Raw genomic sequence first — 23,289 nt, 5'->3', positions numbered from 1 at the left:
TTCATCAGAAGGACCAAGAGACTTGATCCACACCCAGAGAGTTCATAAATCCCACTGCTTCCTGATGAAGCACAGCGGGGTTAATTATAGCAAATGAGTTGTGTATCATTCTGTATACTTGGAATATTAATCCCAGTCACTTACAGCCGGCTCTCACCCCGAAACGGGAATTTACAGGAGACAAGACTCTGGACCCAAGACACAACAGCAAATCCAAGGAACAGACTTCAGTCCTGGAACAACTTTTCTGATCGCCGTGGGGTTTCCGTGAGGCATTCAAAGGCCAAGGTAGAAGCCAAGCTCTTAAGCCAAAATACTGTTGATCTACCCGCCTGAAATTATCTGTTCTAGTAAGTGAAACCAGCATTTATGCCTTGTAAATGCTGCTTATCTTACACTGGCAGACAAACTGGAAACCGTGTTTTAAAATGGATCACTAAAAGGAGAAATCCTGAGTTCAAATGGAGAGACACCTCTTGACTCCGAATGTTTTGGCTGCCTTCAGACATCAAAGGAAACTTTCATGAATCACCAGGTAAAAGCAGCAGGAAAGGAAGCACAGTTTGTGTGTTTGTTCTACCCAAAGAGGACAATCACATAATAAACAGAAGAAAAAAAAAAAAAGGCCTCTCTCCAAACAGGAATGTCCGAACACACCCAGATGCCTAAAACTCTCCTATGCTCAACATCCGAATTGTCTCTTCCCTCTCTTCATGGGAAACCTGTTAACATTTCCGGATCTGACAGAGTCCGAAAAGCCTTCCAACTTCCCTCCACAGTTTAATAAAATAGCCGGGGTAACTGACTGGCCGGTCCCAGCCTCCCAGGTCAACCCGCTCTTTGAGGGCTCCTTGTTTCCTTCCCGGTGGTCCCTGAGAACCCCAACTCTGCTCCGCCATCGTTTACTTCTCCCCACAACCCACCCCAGCCCCTCCCCCCTCCCCCCCCCAGCCCTGACCCTCCCCGGCCGGCCGCGTCCCCTTGCGCCCCGCCCCCTGCGCCTCCCCAACCGCGTCCCAGAGTCCCTTCCTCAGGCCCTCAAAGGCGACCCTGCCCTCGGGACCCGCCCCTCCTCACGACCCCAAAGCCACCCCCCCAACCCCTCACCGGGTCTTTCGGTGGCGCGCACGCGGGCGGGGCCCCGCCCCCCGGGCCTCGCTCTCGGGGGTCCCGGGGGGAGGGGACCCCGGCCCCAGCCACGCCCCCCACAGATAATGGATGACATGGCGGTCCCCACAATCCCCCGCCCGGCTCCTCTCCGCTCCTCCTCGGCGGGCCCGGCAGCCTCGCTCACCCACACGAATAGGCTGTCCGAGAGCAGGTACTGGGCCACGTCGCGGGCCCGGGGTCCTCCGGTGCTCGGCCGGACAAGCGCGGCCGGGTCTGGCTGCACCGGGGCCGTTACCGGCTCCGCCTCGGCGGGCCCAGGCCCGGGCCTGGCCTCGGGCTGGCTGAGAGCGCGGTAGGCGCTGACGATGGTGCCGAGCAGGGCCAGGCCGCTGAGGCCCGTGTAGGTGCGGAGGCTGGGCCAGGGGAAGCGCTCGAGGAAGAGCAGCGGCATGGCGGCAGCGGCGGCTTCCAGCCCCCAGGCCTCCCCGCGCTGCGGCCGGGCCGCGGCGGCCTCGCGAACGGCGCCCACGGGCTCTGGCGTCGCCGTTGCCGTCGCTGCTGCCGCCGTCGCCGCTGCCGCCGCCGCCTCGCCGGGCCGGGCCGCTCCTGGCCGCTCGCGCCGCTCCGCCCCGCGCCGCTCTCGCTGCTGCCCCTGCCGGCGCGGAAGAGCCTCGGCTGGCTAGGGGCGGGCCGCCGCCCCCAGCAGGGTGCGGGCGGGACGGGCGCGGGGGCGCGGCCTCCGTCCCCCGCCCCTATCGGTCGCGCCGCCGCCTGGCTGGCGAAGGCCCAGGCCACAGGCCCTGGGGCCCAGAACCCTGCATTATCCTCCGCCGACACCCCAGCTCGGCCTGGCCCGCGGACGCACAGGGCACCCGACCGGGGCCGAGCCCAAGCGTCACTCAGGCCCGACGGCGCTGACGAGCGGTCGAGCCCTGGCCGCGTGGCCGATCCGCGGGACGTGGGTACCCCCACCACCGGGCGTCCGGCCACTTGTCCCTTCCCTTGTTTCCTTGAACTCCCCCTTAAGCAGGTTACCCCGGAGCACCCCCTGCGGGCCTAGGAGCTTCCTAGGTGGCTGAAAGAGGAGATGGTGCTTAGGGAATAATAGAGGCCCTGACCCCATAGAAGGAAAATTAACCAACGGTCTTAAATTCCTCGCAAATAAAGTTTCTGCTGTTTACTCGTAACCTCCAGCAGAGTCTAAAACGAATCTGATTTAGCAGGAAATAAAAATGTGTTCCCTCATACACCAGGTAGGAATGTAAAATGGTGCAACTATTTTGGAAAGTGGTCTGTCAGCTCCTCAAAAAGTTTAAACCTAAGAGTGACCATTTGACCTTGCAATTCCACTCCTAGGTAAATAACCAAGAGAAATGAAAACACACCACCGCACAAAATGTGCACAGAAATGTCAATAGCAACGTTATGCTTAATAGCCAAGGGTAGAAACAACCCTAATGTCCCTCAAGTGATGAATGGATACCTAAGTGATAACCCCTACAATGGAATAGTATTCAGCCATGAAAATGAATTAAGTACTGATACATGCTGCAACATGGACAAACCTTGACAACATGCTAAGTGACAGCAGCCACACAAATGGCCGCATAGTGTGATTCCATTTATTCGAAATGTCCAGCACAAGCAAAAACATAGGTAGACAGAGAAAGTAGATTAATGGTTCCTTAGGGAGATGAGGGAACTGAAGTATAATAAAAGCTAAACATGGATTTCCTTTTGAGGTGACGAAAGTGTTCTAAAATTGTGGTGACTGTGGCACAACTCTGAATATACTAAAAATCTTTAATTAATTGTATATTTATATGGTGAAATATGTAAAGTATAGCTCAATAAGGCTGTTAAAAAAAAAAGAAAGAAAAGCACTACCAAAGAAAAGTGCTACCTTGGGGGTCTTATTCCTCATTGTATCCCCAAGGGCCTGTACTAGTGCCTGATGCAGAGTAGGTATTCAGCAAATATTTGTTGAATCTTACAAACTTTCAAAAGAAAAGGACTAAAATATATTCAAGGTCTCTTTCATACCTAATATTCTAATTCTAAAAGTTTGTTAGAAAACGAAAGATCGCTCAGCTCAACGTTATTACTATCCAATTTGTAATTTTTAGAAACATCCTATTAAAGGGCCTGTGATGAACACAACAGTTTGGCTTTTACTGGGGAGGACGAGTGTGCACACACACACACGCTTTTTTATGAGATCTATATGATTAAACTTTCAGTTCCCTTTGGTTCTCTACCTGCAGCCATTTGATTAAAATGCTAAACTTTCAACTTTATTGATAACTAAAGTTTTATATGGAAAAAAGGATAGTGATTTTCCACAGAAGTAACTGTTCTACTTTATCTGAGCCCCCATAAATTTTTTTTTTAATTTAAACTTGGTAAATTCTTTTATTTTATTTTATTTTATTTATTTATTTATGGCTGTGTCGGGTCTTCGTTTCTGTGCGAGGGCTCTTTCCAGTTGCGGCAAGTGGGGGCCGCTCTTCATCGCAGTGCGCGGGCCTTTCATTATCGCGGCCTCTCTTGTTGCGGAGCACAGGCTCCAGACGCGCAGGCTCAGTAATTGTGGCTCACGGGCCTAGCTGCTCCGTGGCATGTGGGATCTTCCCAGACCAGGGCTCGAACCCTTGTCCCCTGCATTGGCAGGCAGATTCTCAACCACTGCGCCACCAGGGAAGCCCCCCCATAAATTTTAAACCACACTATCCAACTATCCAAATTCAATCCAAGCCACAATAGTTATAAAATATCATATACCAAACCTGTCCTGTCACCATAAGAAAGGGGCTACTGTTAATAAATCTGTCCTTATTAAGGTACAATATTCCACCATCTTGAATTCAAAGTGTTATACTCTGAGTTATATTTTGAGAGAACCACTACTTTCTAAGTGTTAAAACTTTAGGCAGCCTGTTTCCTGGAATGACTTTGTGTTTAATAGCAACTTTTAACATTTGATTCTGACTACATAAAAACTACAGTCTAAATATTATACTTTTAGAAGCTTGTAATTTCTGAAGATTCAATATGAGAATAGGTGACATTAACCTAACTATATAAGGTTATTTTTTATTTGCATTTTAAAAGATCTTAAAGGTTTGCATCTGGACATCTTACTGGGATAATTAGTATTTGTTCTGCCAACATTTTGTCCTCACCCATTCCAAGAAGGTAGCCAGGCTTTTTCACATCCTTCCCTCAAGGATTTTTTTTTTTCAAGGACAGAACCCACCTTCTAAAGTCAACCAATGCTCCTGGTTCTTTGTACTGCATCCTACATCGTGATAGGAGTGGGAAAGGTGACCAGACTCAGGGGGATGAATACTAGTGTGGCCAGGAAGGCTGGACCATAGGCATAGGGGCCACCTGCATCATTTGCATCCTAAGGCTCAAGTGTGGCAGGGAGGCAATGGAACCAGACTTAAGAAGCTAATTCAGCTTGCACAAATATCCATGGAGTCCATGATGGAAGCTAGAGGTCTCCCCACCCCCACCTTCATTTCAGAGTACCATTTATGCTTTCTGGATTCGTATGACTTTGGGTAGGTCCCCTATTCCCAATAATGACTGAGACTGAATTCCCTGCCATTTTGTGAGATGGGGGCTCTGATTTGGTTTGATTTAAAGGAAATAAATATAACATTTCAGACAAACCAGAGTTGTGAAGATTCATATCTAGATACATTATTGCTCTTCTCATTTTTAAAAATATCCAAAAGCCTTCTATATTCATGACCTCATTTGATTTTCACCATCCCGTGAGAAACGCTGAGTAGTCTGGGTGTTGTTTAAGGTTCTCAGCAGCCTAGGAACTGAACTTCATCATCTAATCCAGTAGCCTTCATTGTGCTCCCATGGAATTCTGCTTGTGTTTTCATTAGCTGGACCAATATGTTCCATTATTAAATCTAGCAGAGGGGAAAAAATAATAAACTCAAGTTCATAGGGAAAAAAGTAAGTTAATGGGAACATTTCAGTTTTTAGCGTTTCTTTCACAATTTTTCATAGCTCTTTGGTGCCTGCTATAAACAAGTAGTAAAATTTTCAGAAAAACTCTGCAATAACTGTATCAAGTTTTGTTCAACTTTTGTTCAGATATAAAGTCTCAAGGCTATGGTTTTATTACACATATATTCTCACAAACCGTTTCTATTACAATAATGAAATTAAATTGCAAAATATTGGGTTGGCCAAAAAGTTCATTCAGTTAAGGAATACATCGTTCAATAAAGTTCTTGGTGAAAATGAAAAATGTTTTTTATTTTTACTTAAAACCAAGTGAACTTTTTGGCCAACCCAATATTACAAAAGTAGCAAGCATGGTGTCAAAGCACATCATGACCTCCAAGCAAGTTTGATTAAAAAAAAAAAAAACTGAAGTCAATACTCTCTTTGGAAACTGAGTCCCCAATGATATAACACAGTTAACAAAATTGCATGGCAACTTCTAAATGCCAGTCTTCAGGTTCCAAATCCAATGACCCTTTCACATTGCAGGAAACTGAATCTGCCTAAGACAACTGCCAACACACAATGGAGGAATGCAAGGGGAGGGCAACATGGATGTCACAGGTCTTCAAGCCCTTGCTGTTATGCAAGTTGTCTCTTACCTAATGTAATGGCCTGTGGCCAGTGACACTGAAAAAGAACCGTGCAGGATTTCTAATGGCACGCTAAGATTAGTAGCCACACACAAAATCACAAAGTCATTCTAATTTTTTTTATTGAAATGACAATAAAATAAAAAAAGAACAGTGACCATTTTAATCAAATTTTTACTTTACAAATATAAAAATATAACCAAAACTTCAGTTTCTTTTATACACTTTTCTATAAACTTAATGCCAGAGAAATTCTCAAAGCCAAACTATAAATGATGCTTGTACATTATGATGTGAACACAGCAACCAAAGTTTAAGTTTTTAAATGCGCCGCTCTTTCCCTTAACAGAACATAATACATTTTCTCAATTTAGCTCTAGTCTTACAATACAATCCATCACTAAAATACAAATTACATCTAAACTGGCTTAATCTAGATTTACTTAGGTTTTAGTCAGTTTTTTCACAAAAACAAGCTAGATAAATATAAGCTAATATTAAAATGTGTTTTATGGCTCAAGTCAAATTACAGTATTATGCTTCTCATTACGTATTTAGCAAAGGCAAACTGCTTCAAATGAGTCCAGTTTAACCCAAATAATAAGTAATGTAAAACATGTGGAATAATTATAGGAAATCAAACCTCATGCTTATATAAGCTGATTTGTATTACAGCAAAACCCACTAAGCCTTCTATGACAATGGGACGTACAAAATTTTGCACTCTCTGAAGCAGTCTTAGTGATGGGCACATACTGTTCCAAACACTATGAACTAGTGAAAACATGTTTGAGGAACTCCAACATGGAAAAGGTACTCCAAGAATTTCATCTCAAAAAATGAAGTCATTAAAAACCTGAGAGTGTAAGAGTTGCACCATTTAAGAAAGGGAATTTTAAACTGATTGCCTGCTGGCCTGCTGAATTTGGAGGACCTCTACCTCTCACTTCTAATTAACCATGTAAGAAAACAGACTGGCTAGTTTGGGTATGTTTTATCCAAATAAAATGCTAACTTAACAGAACCCTTAAATATAAAAAATAACTGAACCATACAATGCTAATTACAAAGGAAGACAATGATAAAAAGTAAAAAGTCTTAACTACTGTTAAAAGTACAAATTCATACACAGAATTATCATAATGCTATTTTAAGTATTATCTACTTTTAAAAAATCACAAGTCTTCATCACATAGAAAAAAATAGATTTCACTTTTCTTCAAAGGGATGTCAATCCTAAATATGATTTAAAACATTTGCGTAAAACTTTTAGTTTTTCCCTCAACCTACTGAATATTTTCCAATGCCATTCAGTAGTCTTATATAGAATATTCACTACTTAGATTACTCAGGGAAAAGAACACGGCATATATTGTAATTATACAATGCAAAAGTGGGCTCTCATTTACAAACAAACCTGGAACATAGAAGGCATTCAAAAATATAAGTTAATCAAGAGTTCATTTAAAAACTAGTCAGTATTTATTGTGTAGAGAATTGGAATGCACATTTTAAGACTGTTGGTTCTTGAAGAAGTGTGATAAGAACTTACCTAACGGAAGTGTTAAACAGTACCCTTGTACCCTCTTTCTAATGGAATACATCAAATCTGAACTTCCCTAGTTCTACTATTTTCATCAGGAAACTTAACAAGAGAGCACTGGGATACAACTATAACTAACCAGTTCAAATACAAGTTTTAAAAATTTGTGTTTGTGTTATGAATTTTACACTCAAAACCAGATCTATTATATTCCAAAGTTACTAACTCAGCCAACTTACTGTTTTTCTCACTTAAGTCCCAGGGTATGGATGACTGACTCAAGCACTTATACAACTGGGAAGTAATGCTCAAGAAAGAATTTCTAGGTCAAAGCTTAAGTTACAAAAGGACACGAGTGGCCTCGAATCAGATGACTCTTCAACTCAAACACTCCTTACTGACAGCACTTTATAAATCACACCAAGAAAAAGTCTGCCTCTCCTCACTCTCCCCAAATGGCAGGAGCTAACACACCTGCAAGTCATCACTGCAGCTTTTCACTTGGATTCCAGCAACATCATGGAAGGTGGGTAGATCGAGCCATCTCCATCTCTGCCTTCCCCAATCTCGTAGGATTCATCAGTGAGCTCACCAGTAAAATTACAGTTAAGTTAGAAACAAGTGAATGTAAACCAGAAGGGCAGGACTGTTACACTTGAAGGAGGACGACTATCCACAAAACTAGGGGCTTTTTCAAAGGAGATCCCTGGTCATTTTTGGTCTGGAGACCGGAGCTCACCTACTACTAAGCATGGGCACAGCTATAGTCACTATTAGATACGTAATTGTGTGAAGATTTGACAGGACCTCAACTAAATAAACTTGAATGTTTATAAATATAATTGCTCAACTGCTCTTGGTCTGATTTTCTCAAGTCTAAATAGGGAAGAATGTATGATGTATCTTTCACATCACCCAATATTCAGAACAGCCCTGTGGTCAGTACCATAAAGACGTACAACTAACCAAAAGGTCATTTCTATCTATTAAAAACATTAACTGTGTCAATCTCTTTTCTTTAAGTAGGGGCATCTTATAAGATTTCCTCTACATTAAACCTACAGTCAATCATTTGTAATAAGGCATACACAATATACCATTAAGCAATAACACGACCAGCAAACTCTTTTGCCTTAAGATTTATTTTTTAATTCCCTCAAATTTGATCCTAATTTAGCAGTGTTTTTAAAAGATTTTTAAATTTGGTATTTTTCTCTTATGCTGACAAAATCTAATTCTGATTCAGATTACTCCAAAATATTTTTGAAAAGGCTTTGTGTCACTTGTTAAAACCAAATTTTCATCTCTTTCACTGTAACTTCACGTCAACTGAAATAACTAACTTTACAATCCAAGAGTTCAAAACGTAACAGACCCACTTTTAAAACTTCTTTCACGTTCACAGATCACCATTTTACCACGGTTGTAAGAATAACTAAGATACATAAATTCCAACAGCACAAATGTTGGAATTTGTGCATTATGGGGGAGGGCTCTAATGAGCGCTGGATCTCTCTCTTTTTATACCAATGCCCAAAACTTTCCCCAGCCTAGTCAATTTTCATAGTTTCCCGTCTGTTTAATTAGGATCTGTTATTTGTGAAGTAAGATCTGGTGATACCGGTATAAAATGTACTAGTCAGTAATACACTGGGAGTTCTGCTGTAATACAACTCATTAAGAGTGTAAAACTGGTACAGGAGTTGCACCTTGGACTCACTCGAGCAAATCTAGCTCCCAAAAGTAACAGAAGATCCTCATCACAAAGATCTATAACACGGTCTTGGAGTATACCCCCAAGAATGGTATCGGAGCAAGGGTCCCACAAACTTTATTGACCTAAACCTGCCATTGTCTCTTAACATTCACCTGCTTAGTGGGGGAAAAGCAGTCCTTGCCTGTAAGAATTTTACAAGTTTAATGTGAAATTAAAAAACAAAACAACAACAAAAAACAAATAGAAAGAAGTCCACTTTCTTTAATGTTGTACAAAAAAAGTATGAGTAGAACCAAAAGTAAATTAAACATTATCACATTTGTTTACACCACAATCGAGTTTTTCATATTAACTTTACTATTCAAACAACAGAAAGTAGGTGGTAATTTAGGGACTGGGGAAGAGATAAAACCAAAAAAACTTTTCTAGCATGTTTATTCTACACTGTGTATAGCTGTGCTCACAGAGACGGCTTCCCTTACTTCTCTGCTGCGCAGGAATTCAGTTGTATATAAAATTGAACCTGAATTTCAAAAAGAACAATATCTTTATTAAAAACAGTATTATTAACATAGTTTCTACCTTAGTTGATAAAGAAATTTATTTGGACATTTCAACCCTCCCTTGACATTTTGGGCATTTTCTACAGAGAGACACCCTTTTCTTCCACCTGTCACATCTTACACATTAAATAACAGTATCGCTGAATACTTACAATTTAAAAAACTTTTAAGAGTGTAAATTTGATTAATTATCCACTTTCCTTGAGGGAAGGAAAAGTTTTTATACCTCATTGTATTCTGACCACTCAGCACAATTCCTGTTACCTGATAGGTAGTGTTTAAATAAATGAATAATATGACTCTTTTTTCATATCCCATACTTCAACGTGTAACCCATCAGCAGACCAAAGCAGAGGAGCAAAAGATGAAGTCTGATTTCTGTGCCAAGATAGAAAGACCAATTTCATACTAAACAAGCTTTCATAGAAGGCCAAAACCACTACTGAAATTGTTTTTAAACTAACATTTATTAAGCACTTACCAGGTGCCTGGCATTATTCTAAGCACTTTATATTTGTTATTTCATTAGTCCTCACAATTCTGTGAAGCTGGGACTACCATCCCCATTTACAGATAAAGAAACAGGTATAATAATTTGTCAAAGGTCACATTGCCAGGAGGCAATGAAGATGGAATTCAAATCCAAACCCTGACTGTAGAATCCATATTATTAACCACTATGTTATTCTGATTGACTCAAGGACCTCAACCAGTACAAGTCAATTTAAAAAACAAAACAACACACACTTCTCATCACTCCATCTGCCTTAAAAAAAAAAAAAAAAAAAAAAATCAAATTCCATGTAAAAATTCAGGACTTAATCCCACATGCCCCAACTTGGGCCTGAATAGATTTCCAAATGGAAAGAGAATATGTATTACACCTAGAGATTCAATTCTCCACATTTTTATATATGTAACTCCCATCATATTTATTATCCTCATATTTATTATACATTGCTGACTACTATTTTACCATCTCTTCTTTGAATGAAGACTTCAAACTTAACTGTAGAGAATATCAGATTTGGGGAAGAATAGATGCACAAACACCAGAATGTCATGCTGCAACTTCGGGTCTGAGGACACAGTCATATTTAATCTTTGGCTTAATCTGCACAAGACCTAAGGATCCATCTACTGTCTTAGTTTCCTTGAAGACCAAAATTTATGAACTGTCCCTCCTCAAGTGGCTTGGATTATTTTAAATCTGGCAGTTTAGACTAATCAACCACAAAACATCCAACTTTCCATACCTGCTCAAAAGCTGGGGGAGACTAGAAATGATGGGTCCATATCCAGGTGCATTGTCATACAGTTCAAACAGTGGTGCAGCTACCAGCTTGTAATTTTTAGGGACTGCAAACAAGGCTAAAATAAGATAAAACAGTATTCATTTTCTATATTTTCTTGTATAATCACTGCTTCTACTTCACTAGTAAAGTAATAACCAATTTTACATTTGAGAAACTTTTGAGGAAAAAGATAACTCTCATTAACACACTTTGGTTGTGTCTTTTAAGCAAAGTTCATAGTCACAACTTTGAAACTGACTCTCTAAAGAGATCTATGCTGTTAACAACCAAGAGCACCTTATGAGTGCTGGCCCTGGGAGAAGGGGGAGAAGACCCCTCAGCTTCTAATTTATTTTGAATTCCATTTTAAAAGTATCAAAAAATGGAGTAATTATTTGTTAATATGCACAACAGAGCTAAAGACTATATTAAAAAAATCAATTCAACTGTCTCCTAAAATTTTCAGTTTATCACAATGTGAAAATCAATACAAGCAGCTAAACAGTTATTAAAAATACTATAATCTGGTACTATAGACTCTAGTTACTTACTTTTCCCTGTAACATGACTGGTAGATCCAAGAAAAACTAGGTAATTCTGTATAAAAATGGTATGTGCTTTTAGTTTAACGATAAATCCCCAAATTCAAGGAACTTGGGAAAAACACAAATGGAAGTATCCTTGAAATTACACTGCAGAAGTTTTTAGATGGCTGCCTTCAAAAACAAAATAACTTACCCTTCTCTTGAAGCTGAACCAAAAACAACTTCTTATGTTCCTTAGGTTTTGTAATATGTGCAGGAATATATGGATACTAAAATAACAAGAAAATAATTTGTAGTTGCCAAGACATCCCTGATACCTCCCATGCCTCCACTGACCAACTTCTCCCGTTTCAGACATTAAGCTCAAATATCAGCCCTCTGAGACCAAGTTCTCATAACCCCAACACAATATTAACATGTATACCATGGCTTCATTTATTTCTTACATGTTTACTCCCCAATACACTGTAAACTGCTTGGAGAAGAAGAATCCTTTCTAGTCTTCCCTTTACCAGGATCTGGTACCTAACAGATGTACTAATAAATAAATGCTTTAATAAATATAAAATATCAAGTAGTAAACCATTCAACTGTTCAAGACAATTAAATGTGTACACATAGGATTTATTGCTTGAGAAGTTTAAACACAATGAAGTCTGATATTGATGTTTTTAATAAAAGTTGTCTTTTAAAAATATATCATTACTAAGTTAAATTTTCTAGAATCCTGATGTGGACATGTTTACTATATTAAAAGTTTAAATACAGCCCGTGAGGTATTTAACAGGACATTCCTCCCCACAACAACCACACACGCACATGGGACACATGCTGCAGGAACACCAGATGAGCCGTCTTTGTCAGCCGGACAAAGTCAAATTGCTTGTGAAAAATGAGAAAATATTTTGAAGAATTTAAAGGGATGAAAAGAATCAGAGAGAGAAGGCTGCTACCTGAGAAAGAAGAATTTTAACACAGAATTTTAAAAGTCTAAGATAGAGACTTCTTTTTGTTCTACTGTGTGCATATAATGAAAACCTCTCCTACATCTCCCCATAATACATTCAGAAAAATCTACTTTTCTTTTGGAGTATTTGAGGACAGGGGAATTAAAAAGTGCTGAAAATAGGCATAATGGGAAAGGAGGATAAAAACAGTGGCTGCCAAAAGGAGGTATTATCACCCCCATTTTATGTAAGAAACTTGTGCAGAGAGGCTAAGTATCTTTCCCACGATGATACAGCTAAGCAGTGATGCCAGGATTCAACTGAATCTATCCAACTCTCATCTAACTACAAAAGCCTATGTTATTTCCCACTATGCTGTCCCAATGGCACCCAACCAGTACTCTGGCTAGAATAATTATGTACCAGAGCTATCCCTAGGGTATAATGAAGCAAGACAGTTATCCTAGACTTTGGAGGTACCCTACACTATCATGAAAACCAGGCACATTGGCAGCAACAGAGAGACAAAGAAGTGAGAAGAGCCTGAACAGCTCAGTGAGACCTGTGGTTCACATACAACAAAAGTTCCCAAACCATGGCCAAACCAGTGACCAGCATTACCCCAATTTTCTTCTACTCGAGGCTATATGTTCCTTTTCGTTTAAGCCTTTCTTTTCCATTCCTCATCTTGGTGTTTAAGCCAACTGCACTTTATACAAAAAGACCAGGGACATGGTGTGATGCTCTCTTCCCACTGACACCTAACCAATACCCTAAATTTACTAAATAAACACACAATCCTTATGTCATATCTTATACTAACAGAGTCAAGCTTAGGGTTCAGTGAATTAAGAGAACTGTCCTAAAACCGTGGTAGGGGAGGTGAATAAGGGTATTCAGAAAAGTAGCCTGGAAAATGTTGGTATTATTACTGAGCATTTTCCAGTTAGATCAAGGAATGTTCAAGAAACCAAAAAAGGTTTATAATAATTGTTCTAGGGCTTCCCTGGTGGCGCAGTGGTTGAGAATCTGCCTGCCAATGCAGGGGACACGGGTTCGAGCCCTGGTCTGGGAAGATCCCACATGCCGTGGAGCAACTAGGCCCGTGAGCCACAATTGCTGAGCCTGCGCGTCTGGAGCCTGTGCTCCGCAACAAGAGAGGCCGCGATAGTGAGAGGCCCGCGCACCGCGATGAAGAGTGGCCCCCGCTTGCCGCAACTGGAGAGAGCCCTGGCACAGAAACGAAGACCCAACACAGCCATAAATAAATAAATAAATAAATAAATAAAAATTAAAAAAAAAAAAAAAAAAAGTTTCATAGTTTAAAAAAAAAAAAAAAAATAATTGTTCTATTTATCTTTAGACCAGGAACTTCACTATTTCCAGATGAAATTATACTTTCCTAACGCCAAGACAATTCTCGGGTAGTGAGCGTGAGCACCAGCTTCCACAGCACCTTCTCTTCCTCTCCTGCAGCTACACCAGAGTCAGAAGACGACAAACAGAACAGTCTTCTGCTTGGCTAATATTTTGTTTAATTCTTGACCTGGAACATCTTATCATGCAAAGAAGTTACCAAAGGCATAGAGCCTTGTCAGAAGAATTCAGGATCCAACTTACAAAGGCTCCCATTAGTCAAAGATAGGAAAATTTGAGCATTAGTAACATTATCAATCATTACAATGGATTAAAACACATCAAATATATTGAAACCCATTAGGTCAAACAACACTTTAAAAGGTCACCGAAAGAGATGCTTTTTGTGCTTCTCATCAGTTTCTCATCCCACATCAAATTTCAGGGAGGCTGTGCTTTAAAGTGTCAAAAAGCTCCCTTGCTTGCCTCCAACATCCCACTCTTGCTTTTCAGCCTCAAAGCATTTCCAAAGCCCTGGAAATTCTCTCAACGAGTGATAGGTCTCAACATGAAAGTGCAAGGGAGTTATTACAACCCTCATCCAATGGGGGATGGAAGTCCCTGGCCTTCCATCCTTCCAACAGACAATTCTGAGGTGCATCCCACGTGGTTCCCCATGGTCCTTAGCAGGATCAATCCAGTTCCCCATAGCTGTAATAAGATCAATTACGTACCCTTTTAAAAAAAAAAAAAAAAAAAAGAACTGCTGCTGCTTCTGGTCTCCCTTTCCCTGCACTCTGCTGCTTCCTGGGATCACATCCCAAACAAATTACCTGCACCCAAGTCTTTGTCTTACTCTCTTTTTTGAATAAAGTCATGACTTTGGAGGATGCTAAGAAATTAACTCATTCTTCTGAACACCGGTAAGTAGAGGAAAAGAAGCATCTATTTTTTCCTACACAAACTATACCTCAGGGTAACAAATAATTGGTAAGTTTTTCTTTACATAAGGAACACAATCCTGATGAATTAATAGATCTAGGAAACTATTACCCATGAGCTACTAACATTATGAAGAGACAACCAGACATTAGAAAATTCCTGATGGAAGTAAACAATACCACCCATGGTAGCCAGGCTCCAAGATCACCCTCAATGATCCCTGTCTCATGGTATCTCCTCCCACAATGTACTATGTTGGTCTGTGTGACCAATAGCATACAGCAGAAGTGATGATATGTCACTGCGAAGATTAGGTTATAACAGACTGAGACGCCAGCTGTCTTACTAGGAGTTGCCCTATGGAGATGCTCTCACAACAACTGAGGGAGGCCTTCGGTCAGCAGCCAACAAGGAACTGAAGCCTTCAGTCCAACAGCCCAGGAGGAACTGAGAGGTATGCTGACAAATACATGTGTGAGCTTGGGATCAGATAATTCAGCCTCAGTCCAGCCTTGAGATAATGCAATCCCGGCCAAGAACTTGACCATAACTTAGCTGGGTGACAGAACCACCCAGCTAAGCAGCTCCCAGATGCCTTACCCTGAGAAACTAAGATAATAAACGTCTGTTGTTTTAGGCTGCTAAGTTTTGGGAAAATACGTATACAGCAATAGATAAATAATATACCACCTATGACAAGCCTTGTACCCCCTTCGCAAAAAAACTGAACCCAAATCCAGTCTCGTGATCTAACTAACCAATTTATATAGGACATGGAGGAGAAAGCTATGTGTTCAATAATAACAGGGGAATGCAATCAGCAATGGAAACACTAAGGACTTTAAATGGCCTGTCTCCATTAACAAATAAATTACAAGGAAAAAAAGAAAGACAGGGAGCCAACCTACAGAAGAAAAAGAGACTTAAGAGACTATCCTAGGGACTTCCCTGGTGGTGCAGCAGTTAACAATCCACCTGACAATGCAGGGAACACGGGTTCGAACCCTGGTCCAGGAAGATTCCACATGCTGCAGAGCAACTAAGCCTGTGTGCCACAACTACTGAAGCAGGTGCACCCTAGAGCCCGTGAGCCACAACTACCGTGTGCTGCAACTACTGAAGCCCACGCGCCTAGAGCCCATGCTCCGCAACAAGAGAAGCCACCGCAATGAGAAGCCCACGCACCACAATGAAGACCCAACGCAGCCAAAAATAAATAAATAAAAAATAAAATTAAAAAAAAAAGAGACTATCTTAATTCAAACAAATTATACAAATAAAATTTGAAACTATCAGGGATATGTGAACAGTGACTACACATTTAATGATATTATGAAATTATTTATTTTTAGTATGATAATGGTAGTACTGTGGTTATGTTTTTAAAAAGATCCTTACTTTTTAGAGATGCACATTAAAATATTTACAACTGAAATTATATCTAGGATTTGCTTCAAAATAACCCAAGATGAGGGCAGCAGGAATGGAGCAGTCAGGGGAGGGACAGGGTTGGTGAAGTTTGACCATGAGTTGCTAACTGCTGGGGTGGATGATAGGTAATGAGGTTTGTTTACTTTCACTATTCTACTTTTGTATATATTTGAAATTTTCCTTTAAAAGAAAAAATGCTTGGCTTTTTAAATTTAAATTAAGGAGGGAAGAAAGGAAATTTCAAGTCAAATTCTACTATGATCTTTTTAAATGGCTGGAATTAAATCAGCTTCCTACTTCCCCAAATGCCCAGCAAATGTAACTGAACACTAACCTGAGGAGGTTCAAAATTTGGTCTCCACCAGTTACCAATGCAGTCATCAATAACCCAGTCTTGCAGGACTCCATCTTGACGACCCAATATCTGTCAAAAAGAAATGACAGAGCCAGTAAACAACTAAATATACATAGCCATGAATATCCTTCTTCAGTGAAGAAAATATCTTTGGCAGCACTCCTAATGGAGACTAATGGCTAATATGCCTCCCACATGGATTTCCTTTCTATAATTTATTATTTATTATCTGTGTCCCTCTGCCCAAGACACACTATTTGTTCAAAATTAGCAATCTAGCATCAACATAACCATGGAGGACCAACACATCTGTTCTATGCCCTTGCTATGCATGGAAAACCAAAGGTGATCAATTACCTACACCAGACAATGGCATACAATAATTTTTTCTAGAATCAATTGTAGCTTTTGTAAATCACCCATCTAACCAATCTATAGAAATAAGTGTGCAAAATTCACAATTTTCATTTCTATAAATATGTATAACATAAGATTAAGGTTATTTTAATCAAAGCTATATTCTATATATTTTAATTGGTCAAAAATTCATAATGAGAAAGAACAGTTCCCTGTCCCACTTCACCATTCCCACTGGCTATAACTTTCAACTCTTAGCTGTTTTCCCCCAATATTTGCCTCTATTTTTAAAAGCATTCTTCTTGTTTTTAAATATACAGTTTATCTCAGTTTTACATTTACAGAAAAGTTGAAAAGATGGTACAGAGACTTCCCATATATCCCATACCCAGTTTTCCCTACATTTAACATCTTACATGAGGATAGCACATTTGCCACAACTGATGAACCAATACTGATACCTCCTTATTAACTGAAGTCTGTATTTTAATCAGATGACCTTAGTTTTTACCTAAGTCCTTTTTTCAGTTCCAGAATCCCATCTAGGATATCACATTATATTTGCATTTCTCCTCAGGCTCCTCTAGACTGTGACAGTTTCTCAAACTTTCCTCATTTTTTATAACCTTGACAGTTGTGAGGAGTACTAGTCAGGTATTTTGTAGAATGTCCCTCCATTAAACTGGTAGAAGTCTATAAGTCTCACTATTCAGGATGTAAACTTTCATGTATTCTCCCTACCTCCTCAACTTTTTCATTGTTTAGTGTTTTCTGATTCAATCTCTACAGAGAATTAATCAGCAGCCAGTCTTTGCCTAAATGTACAGAGTGGGGAAGATGATCTAGGTATATAAATAATCCTATACAGACTGCCAGTCAATTCAGTTTTCAGTCCATGCATGCCCCCTCTTTCACTGGCACTAGGCACCCCCAATTCCTTGGCCTTTCTGGTGTTCTACAGTGCTGGGTCCTGGGCTTGCCCTTCTGCTGGGCTGAGGTTTTGGCTAAGTCAGTTATGATTTCCTCATCTGCTTTCTAGCTTCTAACAGTTTTTTCTTGCTGCTATCTCATTTTGCACTCCCTCAATCCTACTGGATTTTTATCTTTCTAAAACCCCTTTACTACTTGTCGGTAGAGTTCTGAGAAAAAGCTGAGGTAAGCAGGTAGGTTCAATCTACCATATGTAAATGAAAGTCCAAATGCAGCACAATATTTAAGAGTTGTAATGCATTTAAAAAATACGAAAAAGACAAACCAATAGGTCAAAGTGGTAGAATTACAGGTGACTTTAGTTTTGTCTCTCCTACTTTCTGTATTTGCCAAGGCTGTTGTACAGACTATGTATTAGTTTTGTAACTAAGGGGGTGGGGGGATTGCATGCTAAAAAAGAAAAATATTTAATAATGAAAACAGCTTACAATCTCAAAAACCTCCAGCATCTATACGCATTTGGCCCCAAGTCTTTAGAGGCAGACATTAGAACAACTTCTAAGAAGTAGCACAACTTGGGCAAAGCCTAAAAGATATGGGCAAAAATGAAAACAGGTATGTAACAGGAATCATTCCCTTGTCAAAATTCTATTGACACCTACTCTGGAATAAAACTACCTGCATTCAAATCTCCAGCTTCACGACACACTAGTTGTATAACATCAAGCAAGTTACTTGAACTCTCTGTGCTCTAATTTCCTTATCGGTAAAACAGGATTAATAATAGTACCCACTTCCTAGTGCTGTTATGATGAGTAAAGGAATTATCGCATGTAAAGCACTTAAAGTGCTTAGCAGTCAGTACTCAGTAAATGTTGTTTTATTAACCATTATTGCTGTATCTACGATATCAATGTAAAATAATGTTAAGATAAAGTAAGTATAAATTCAACTTGCAGAAAATAAACATTGTACTAACACTCTCAGGTTTAAGTTTTATTTATTGAAACTAAATAGTTAAAATAAATTCATCCTTTTCAAGACATAAAAAAACCTGATTATGCATTAAGTTAACGATATTTAAATGAGCATTAATGAAACCATTAAAGTGGTTAAATAGAAAAATACCTCTGTCATTAAGCGTTTTAGTCCTTCAACTTCATCTTCTCCTGGGTTAAGCTCACCACCAGGTCTGTATAAAGGTTAAGAATTTCAGCTTTCAACTTAATACAATTTTGGGACAACAGGAAGAACACAATAATAATTATTTCTATCAAGTAACTGCATAACACATTTCAGTATCACATGATAAGGCAATCAAAGCAAACAAATGTCAAATGGAGGGGGAGAATGTGCTAGAAAACTGAATTCATAATGTTAAGTTGCCAGACTAACAGTACACAAACCCTAGTTTCAAATAAACAAAATAGGTACCACAACATAAACATCACATAATTGCTGGAAACCAGTCCATCCCAATCTTGACTCTCTGGAAGTTATCTGGTGATAATGGAGTCGAGAAACGCCCAGAGAGCAATGGACCCACATTCTCTAGATCTGAAGAATGGGGTATTTTTCAAGATTTCCAAACTAAGTATTTGAGAACTCTCTTTTTGGTACAATCTGGTCAAATAGTTGTGGACTAAACACGTATTGAGAGATTTATGAGCTTAAATGAGAAAACTAAACAATTATCTATAAAAACGTAACCCGTTTTAAGAATAGGAAACACTATTCATCCTAAGCAGGAAATAATATCAATTGTTCTTAGTAATGCTACAAAGACACCTAGAAATTGAACTTAGACTCATTTGTTTCATGGGGCTCCTATCAAGCTCAGTCATTAACATCAACAATACACAGAAACATGCAGATTTGTACTTAGGCAATAAATGAGCACTGCACTGGAGAAAAAAATGCTTTTGAGTTTCTCTTTCTAAAGACTCCGTTAACAGCAGTGTTTGTTGAGATAAATGACTAAAAGCTAAAACTGTATTCCAAAGCTGCAGAGAACAGCAATCCTATTAAAAGTTGTTAATTTCCAATGACACTTACAGTTTAAAGAAAGTTGTTCCCAGCTGTAGCAGTAACACATGGGGTAGCCGGTGCTCATGGACAATCAAAACCCCTTCTACAGTCCTCCTCATGCCAATTTTATCAAATTCCTCCCTCATCCGCTGAAATCTGGCTGCAACGGAGCTGTCCTTCTCATAGAGGGGCTCTTTTGTACCAAAAGTGTAATTGGTAAGAGGGTACCTGTGATCCAAAGACAAACATCAGAGAACTGTAGAACATAATTTACCAGGACAGATACCAATCACATATAAGGAAACCATGGTAAAAAGTTTATATATTACACTCAGAGACAATAGGATATGTCCAAAGTTAAACAACTAGTTAATAAGACAGCGGAGACTAGAATATAGCTCTTTGGACTCTAAGGCCAGAGTTTTCATTAGGTCAAGCTGCTACTTCATACTTGAACTTTCAAGCACAGATGACAGTATCCTTAAAGCCCTTAAACGCTTAGAGGAGTGGCTATCTGAGTAACTGGTAATCCTCTGGTTTTAGATCATGGATGCTACACTAACACTGCCAACCTGGCTAATGCGCCCTTGGGTTCCTCTACTAATCTAATCATAAATTCTATTAATTATGGGTGCTAATGGCTAATCTCTCTTTCTTCTACAAGCTGAGCCACCACTTTCCATCATCTCCCCAGTTATTTTCTATTTCTCCCAGTCAACTATCTTCAGACTTTTCTTGTACCTTTCTTCTTCAGATGAACTTTTCTTCCCCTTCTAAGTCTTTTAGCCTTCTGCATTTATTCTATTCAGTATCCTTATTCTTCCTTTCCCCTCATTTGAATCTTTCGCCCACTAGATGTAATCCGAATATTCTCTCCTCCTTTATCAAGAATTCAAAATACGACTTATATTGAAGACAGTTTTCTTCTTACCTAGTAAGATTTTTTCCTTAAAGATAGTTTAAAAACTCATATTTATATTTCATCACAGGTACTACCTTGTAACCCCTCGATCATAAGACTTAAAATAAGAAGCCTTTGGTTATAAGCCTTTGAGTAAGAATGCTTTGGCCACACCTGTCTGTCCCCAATGCATTTAGTCTACCAAAACACCTTGCATTAGAAATCAACAACCACATAACTAATCCACTTAGTTATTCTTGAAAGGGAAACAAATCAAGGTTGCCAAAACTTAAAAAATTACTTTAATTAATCCCAGAGGCCAAATTCTAGGCATAAGTGAAGCAGCTCTAAAATAACTAAAATGAACTATTTCCAAGATGCTTTAAAGATTTTAAGAATTTCCCCAGTAGACTCAATGCTAAATCTAACATATTCATCACTAGCAGCAGCAATCCCACACAGCACTGTGTGCCCTGCAATTAAAAAGAAAATGCTTTATATGTATTAACATTTAGTTCTCACAACCTGAGTTAGAAAGAATTAAAGACAGCTATAACACATCTCTACTGTAAAAGCCAGCTCTCCCATCAAGAGATGCCATCAAGATGAAATGTAAGAATTTTCAGCTGTGAAATGAGAGTGCCAGCCCAGACACATCTGTAGTATTCCCATCATACCGTGAGCTCTGTAAAGCAGGGACTACACCTTACTTCCTCACCACTGTATACCCAGCATTACTCCCAGTGCCGGCTACAAAGTAAGCATTCATGCAATATCTCATACAATACTCCTTAATAAAATATATTGGAGGAGAGAGAACTTGTTTTCAATTCAGACCATAACTCACCCACGTGAACTGAGTTCACAACACAATCATTTCTGAATACTGTGTTTATATAGGAGAGGAAAAGTACTGCAAATCCATTAACCCATAACTTTAATGGAGCAAAAATTAAAACATTTTCACCGTTAGTTCCATATAATGGCTTGATGCAAACTGATCCAATAATCAAGGTAAATCAAGGGAAAACTGTGAGTCCTAGTTCTAATTACCAGTGAAAGTAATCCAGAAGCTGTGCTTTCACATTTTTTAAAAGAACATTTAGCCTTTCCCATTTCATGGGAATATTATGAGGATTTTTCTAAAGACATCATAGGAAATTAAAATGCTATTATGTTAGTGTAATAGTTAAAGATATTAACTTGTATACTATCTACTAGTTCCAGATTTCATAAACCCAACATTTTTATTACCTAAATTTCCAGTACCTGTTTTGTCAAATAAAACAACAATAACCATCTTTTCAATTTCAACTCACTTTTGAGGAAAGAAAGTTCATTTATTTGAATATAAAATAGAGAAACACCTAAAGTGTCCTACCCAAACACCAATATCAGTAAATCCTTGCACCCTTTAAATACTGACCAGCATAAACTGGCCGTTTTCTTCCATTAGGGTCAGCACCACAGTGCCTCACAAACTTTCATAAGTGATTGATTAAAAAAAAAAAAAAAAGAAAAAAAAGCACACTGATAATTTCTTGAGCAAGACACAGCCCGAATGTCAATTCCCTGTCACAGCGAGGTTACTTTTGAGAGTGGCTTCGAAATGCAATGGCTTGAAGAGCTTAAACAGAATGATGCTGAAAATAAACGCAGCCCGCAATGGGATCTCTGGAGCTATATTTTGGTCCTCGCCACGGTCTGAAAGCCCAACCACAATGAAAGCCCCAGCCCCCTCCCAAGCTGGGCCCTCCTGGGCGCTTGGATGCTGTCGCTGCGGCAGGGAAGACACGTGAATGCATAGGGGGAAGCCAGATAGCCCTGAGCAGACGAATAAAATGTGTATTCAGGAGCTGAAACGCAATAAAGCAACAGAGGAAAAAAACGAAACCTGCGCGTTATAGCTAGATCTAGAAAGCTTACTATTAGAGCAAAGCAAAAACTGCAAAAGCGATGCTACGTTATACCACTCATGCCAAATAAAAACACACAAAACGATGCCATACACGCAATGTTGAAGGATAAACACCACGGTTTGCGGCCGCTTATCTCTGGAGAGGTGAGGAAAGAATGAGTTCACAGCAAATGGGGTTTTCCTACAATGACTGAATGTAGGGGCATGGGAACAAGCCATCTTTCCAGAAAAGGGAAAACCCTCTCAACTAGGACTCTAGCCCCGTGGTGCTGGAGGTAGAAGAAGCGGAGTCCCCCGAGGGCGCGCCAGAAGGAGAGGACTGGAGTCTTTAGGGGCGCTCACGACGAAGGGGATGCCGACAGGACAGCGCGCGAGGGCCAGGCCGCACTTACAGGTTGATAGTGCGCTCCAGGGTGAGGGGCTTGGTCTGCTGGATGTACTTGTTGCCGAACTGGTTGACCCCGCGGGGCCAGCCGGTCTGCGAGCGATTGGGCGGCACCACGGACATGCTGGCGAGCTCGGGCACTAGCGGCGAGCGGAAAAGGAGGCAGGGAGACGTTCCCTGTGCGGGCAGCCGTTATCTGCGTCCCACTCAGCAGCCGCCGCCCGCCATTAACAAGAAAGCGCCCGAGGAGGCGTACGCACGCCGGAAGTGCAGCCGGAGTCTCTGGCGGCAGGAAGTAGAGAGGCGGTGGCCTACCCGACCGAGCAACATTGATCCAATCG

General features: G+C 40.2%; 2 protein-coding genes across 4 annotated transcripts in view; both read right to left on the bottom strand.

Moving 5' to 3' along the window:
* The window catches only part of AMFR (autocrine motility factor receptor), a 40,639-nt gene extending 38,903 nt beyond the window's left edge, over positions 1–1,736 (bottom strand). Inside the window, exon 1 of the mRNA XM_036833353.1 lies at positions 1,295–1,736. Within this exon, the coding sequence (XP_036689248.1) occupies positions 1,295–1,561 (267 nt within the window). The 5' untranslated portion in view covers positions 1,562–1,736. The remainder of the gene's footprint in view (positions 1–1,294) is intronic.
* Positions 1,737–4,819: 3,083 nt separating this feature from the next.
* Positions 4,820–23,226, bottom strand: NUDT21 (nudix hydrolase 21). Of its 3 annotated transcripts, none has more exons than XM_036833926.1 (7): positions 22,956–23,214; positions 19,772–19,972; positions 18,845–18,908; positions 16,409–16,498; positions 11,592–11,667; positions 10,815–10,929; positions 4,820–5,042 (listed from the first exon to the last, which is right to left on the bottom strand). In XM_036833926.1, exons 1-7 carry the CDS (start codon positions 23,069–23,071, stop codon positions 5,012–5,014), a joined length of 693 nt encoding a protein of 230 aa, XP_036689821.1. In that variant the 5' UTR covers positions 23,072–23,214; the 3' UTR covers positions 4,820–5,011. The 3 variants fall into 3 exon arrangements, with proteins under 3 accessions (XP_036689821.1, XP_036689822.1, XP_036689820.1); XM_036833927.1 differs by lacking the exon at positions 4,820–5,042 and adding an exon at positions 9,235–9,518 and having other exon boundaries at positions 22,956–23,226; XM_036833925.1 differs by lacking the exon at positions 4,820–5,042 and adding an exon at positions 9,533–9,936 and having other exon boundaries at positions 22,956–23,215.
* Positions 23,227–23,289: the final 63 nt, after the last annotated feature.

Source organism: Balaenoptera musculus, chromosome 19 (assembly GCF_009873245.2).
Source record: "Balaenoptera musculus isolate JJ_BM4_2016_0621 chromosome 19, mBalMus1.pri.v3, whole genome shotgun sequence".
Classification (NCBI taxonomy): domain Eukaryota; kingdom Metazoa; phylum Chordata; class Mammalia; order Artiodactyla; family Balaenopteridae; genus Balaenoptera; species Balaenoptera musculus.
The sequence above is the reverse complement of the archived record's forward strand: the minus strand, read 5'-3'. Positions and strand labels throughout refer to the sequence as shown.

What these genes read in the sequence shown, in the direction of transcription:
- NUDT21 (XM_036833925.1), bottom strand. Translation starts at nt 23,071, where the DNA reads ATGTCCGTGGTGCCGCCCAATCGCTCGCAGACCGGCTGGCCCCGCGGG. An exon ending in GGAACAACTTTCTTTAAACT is followed by an intron (nt 18,909 to 19,771) that starts GTAAGTGTCATT and finishes ACCTTTATACAG; the next exon opens with ACCTGGTGGTGAGCTTAACC. An exon ending in GGTTCAGCTTCAAGAGAAGG is followed by an intron (nt 10,930 to 11,591) that starts GTAAGTTATTTT and finishes ATCTTATTTTAG; the next exon opens with CCTTGTTTGCAGTCCCTAAA.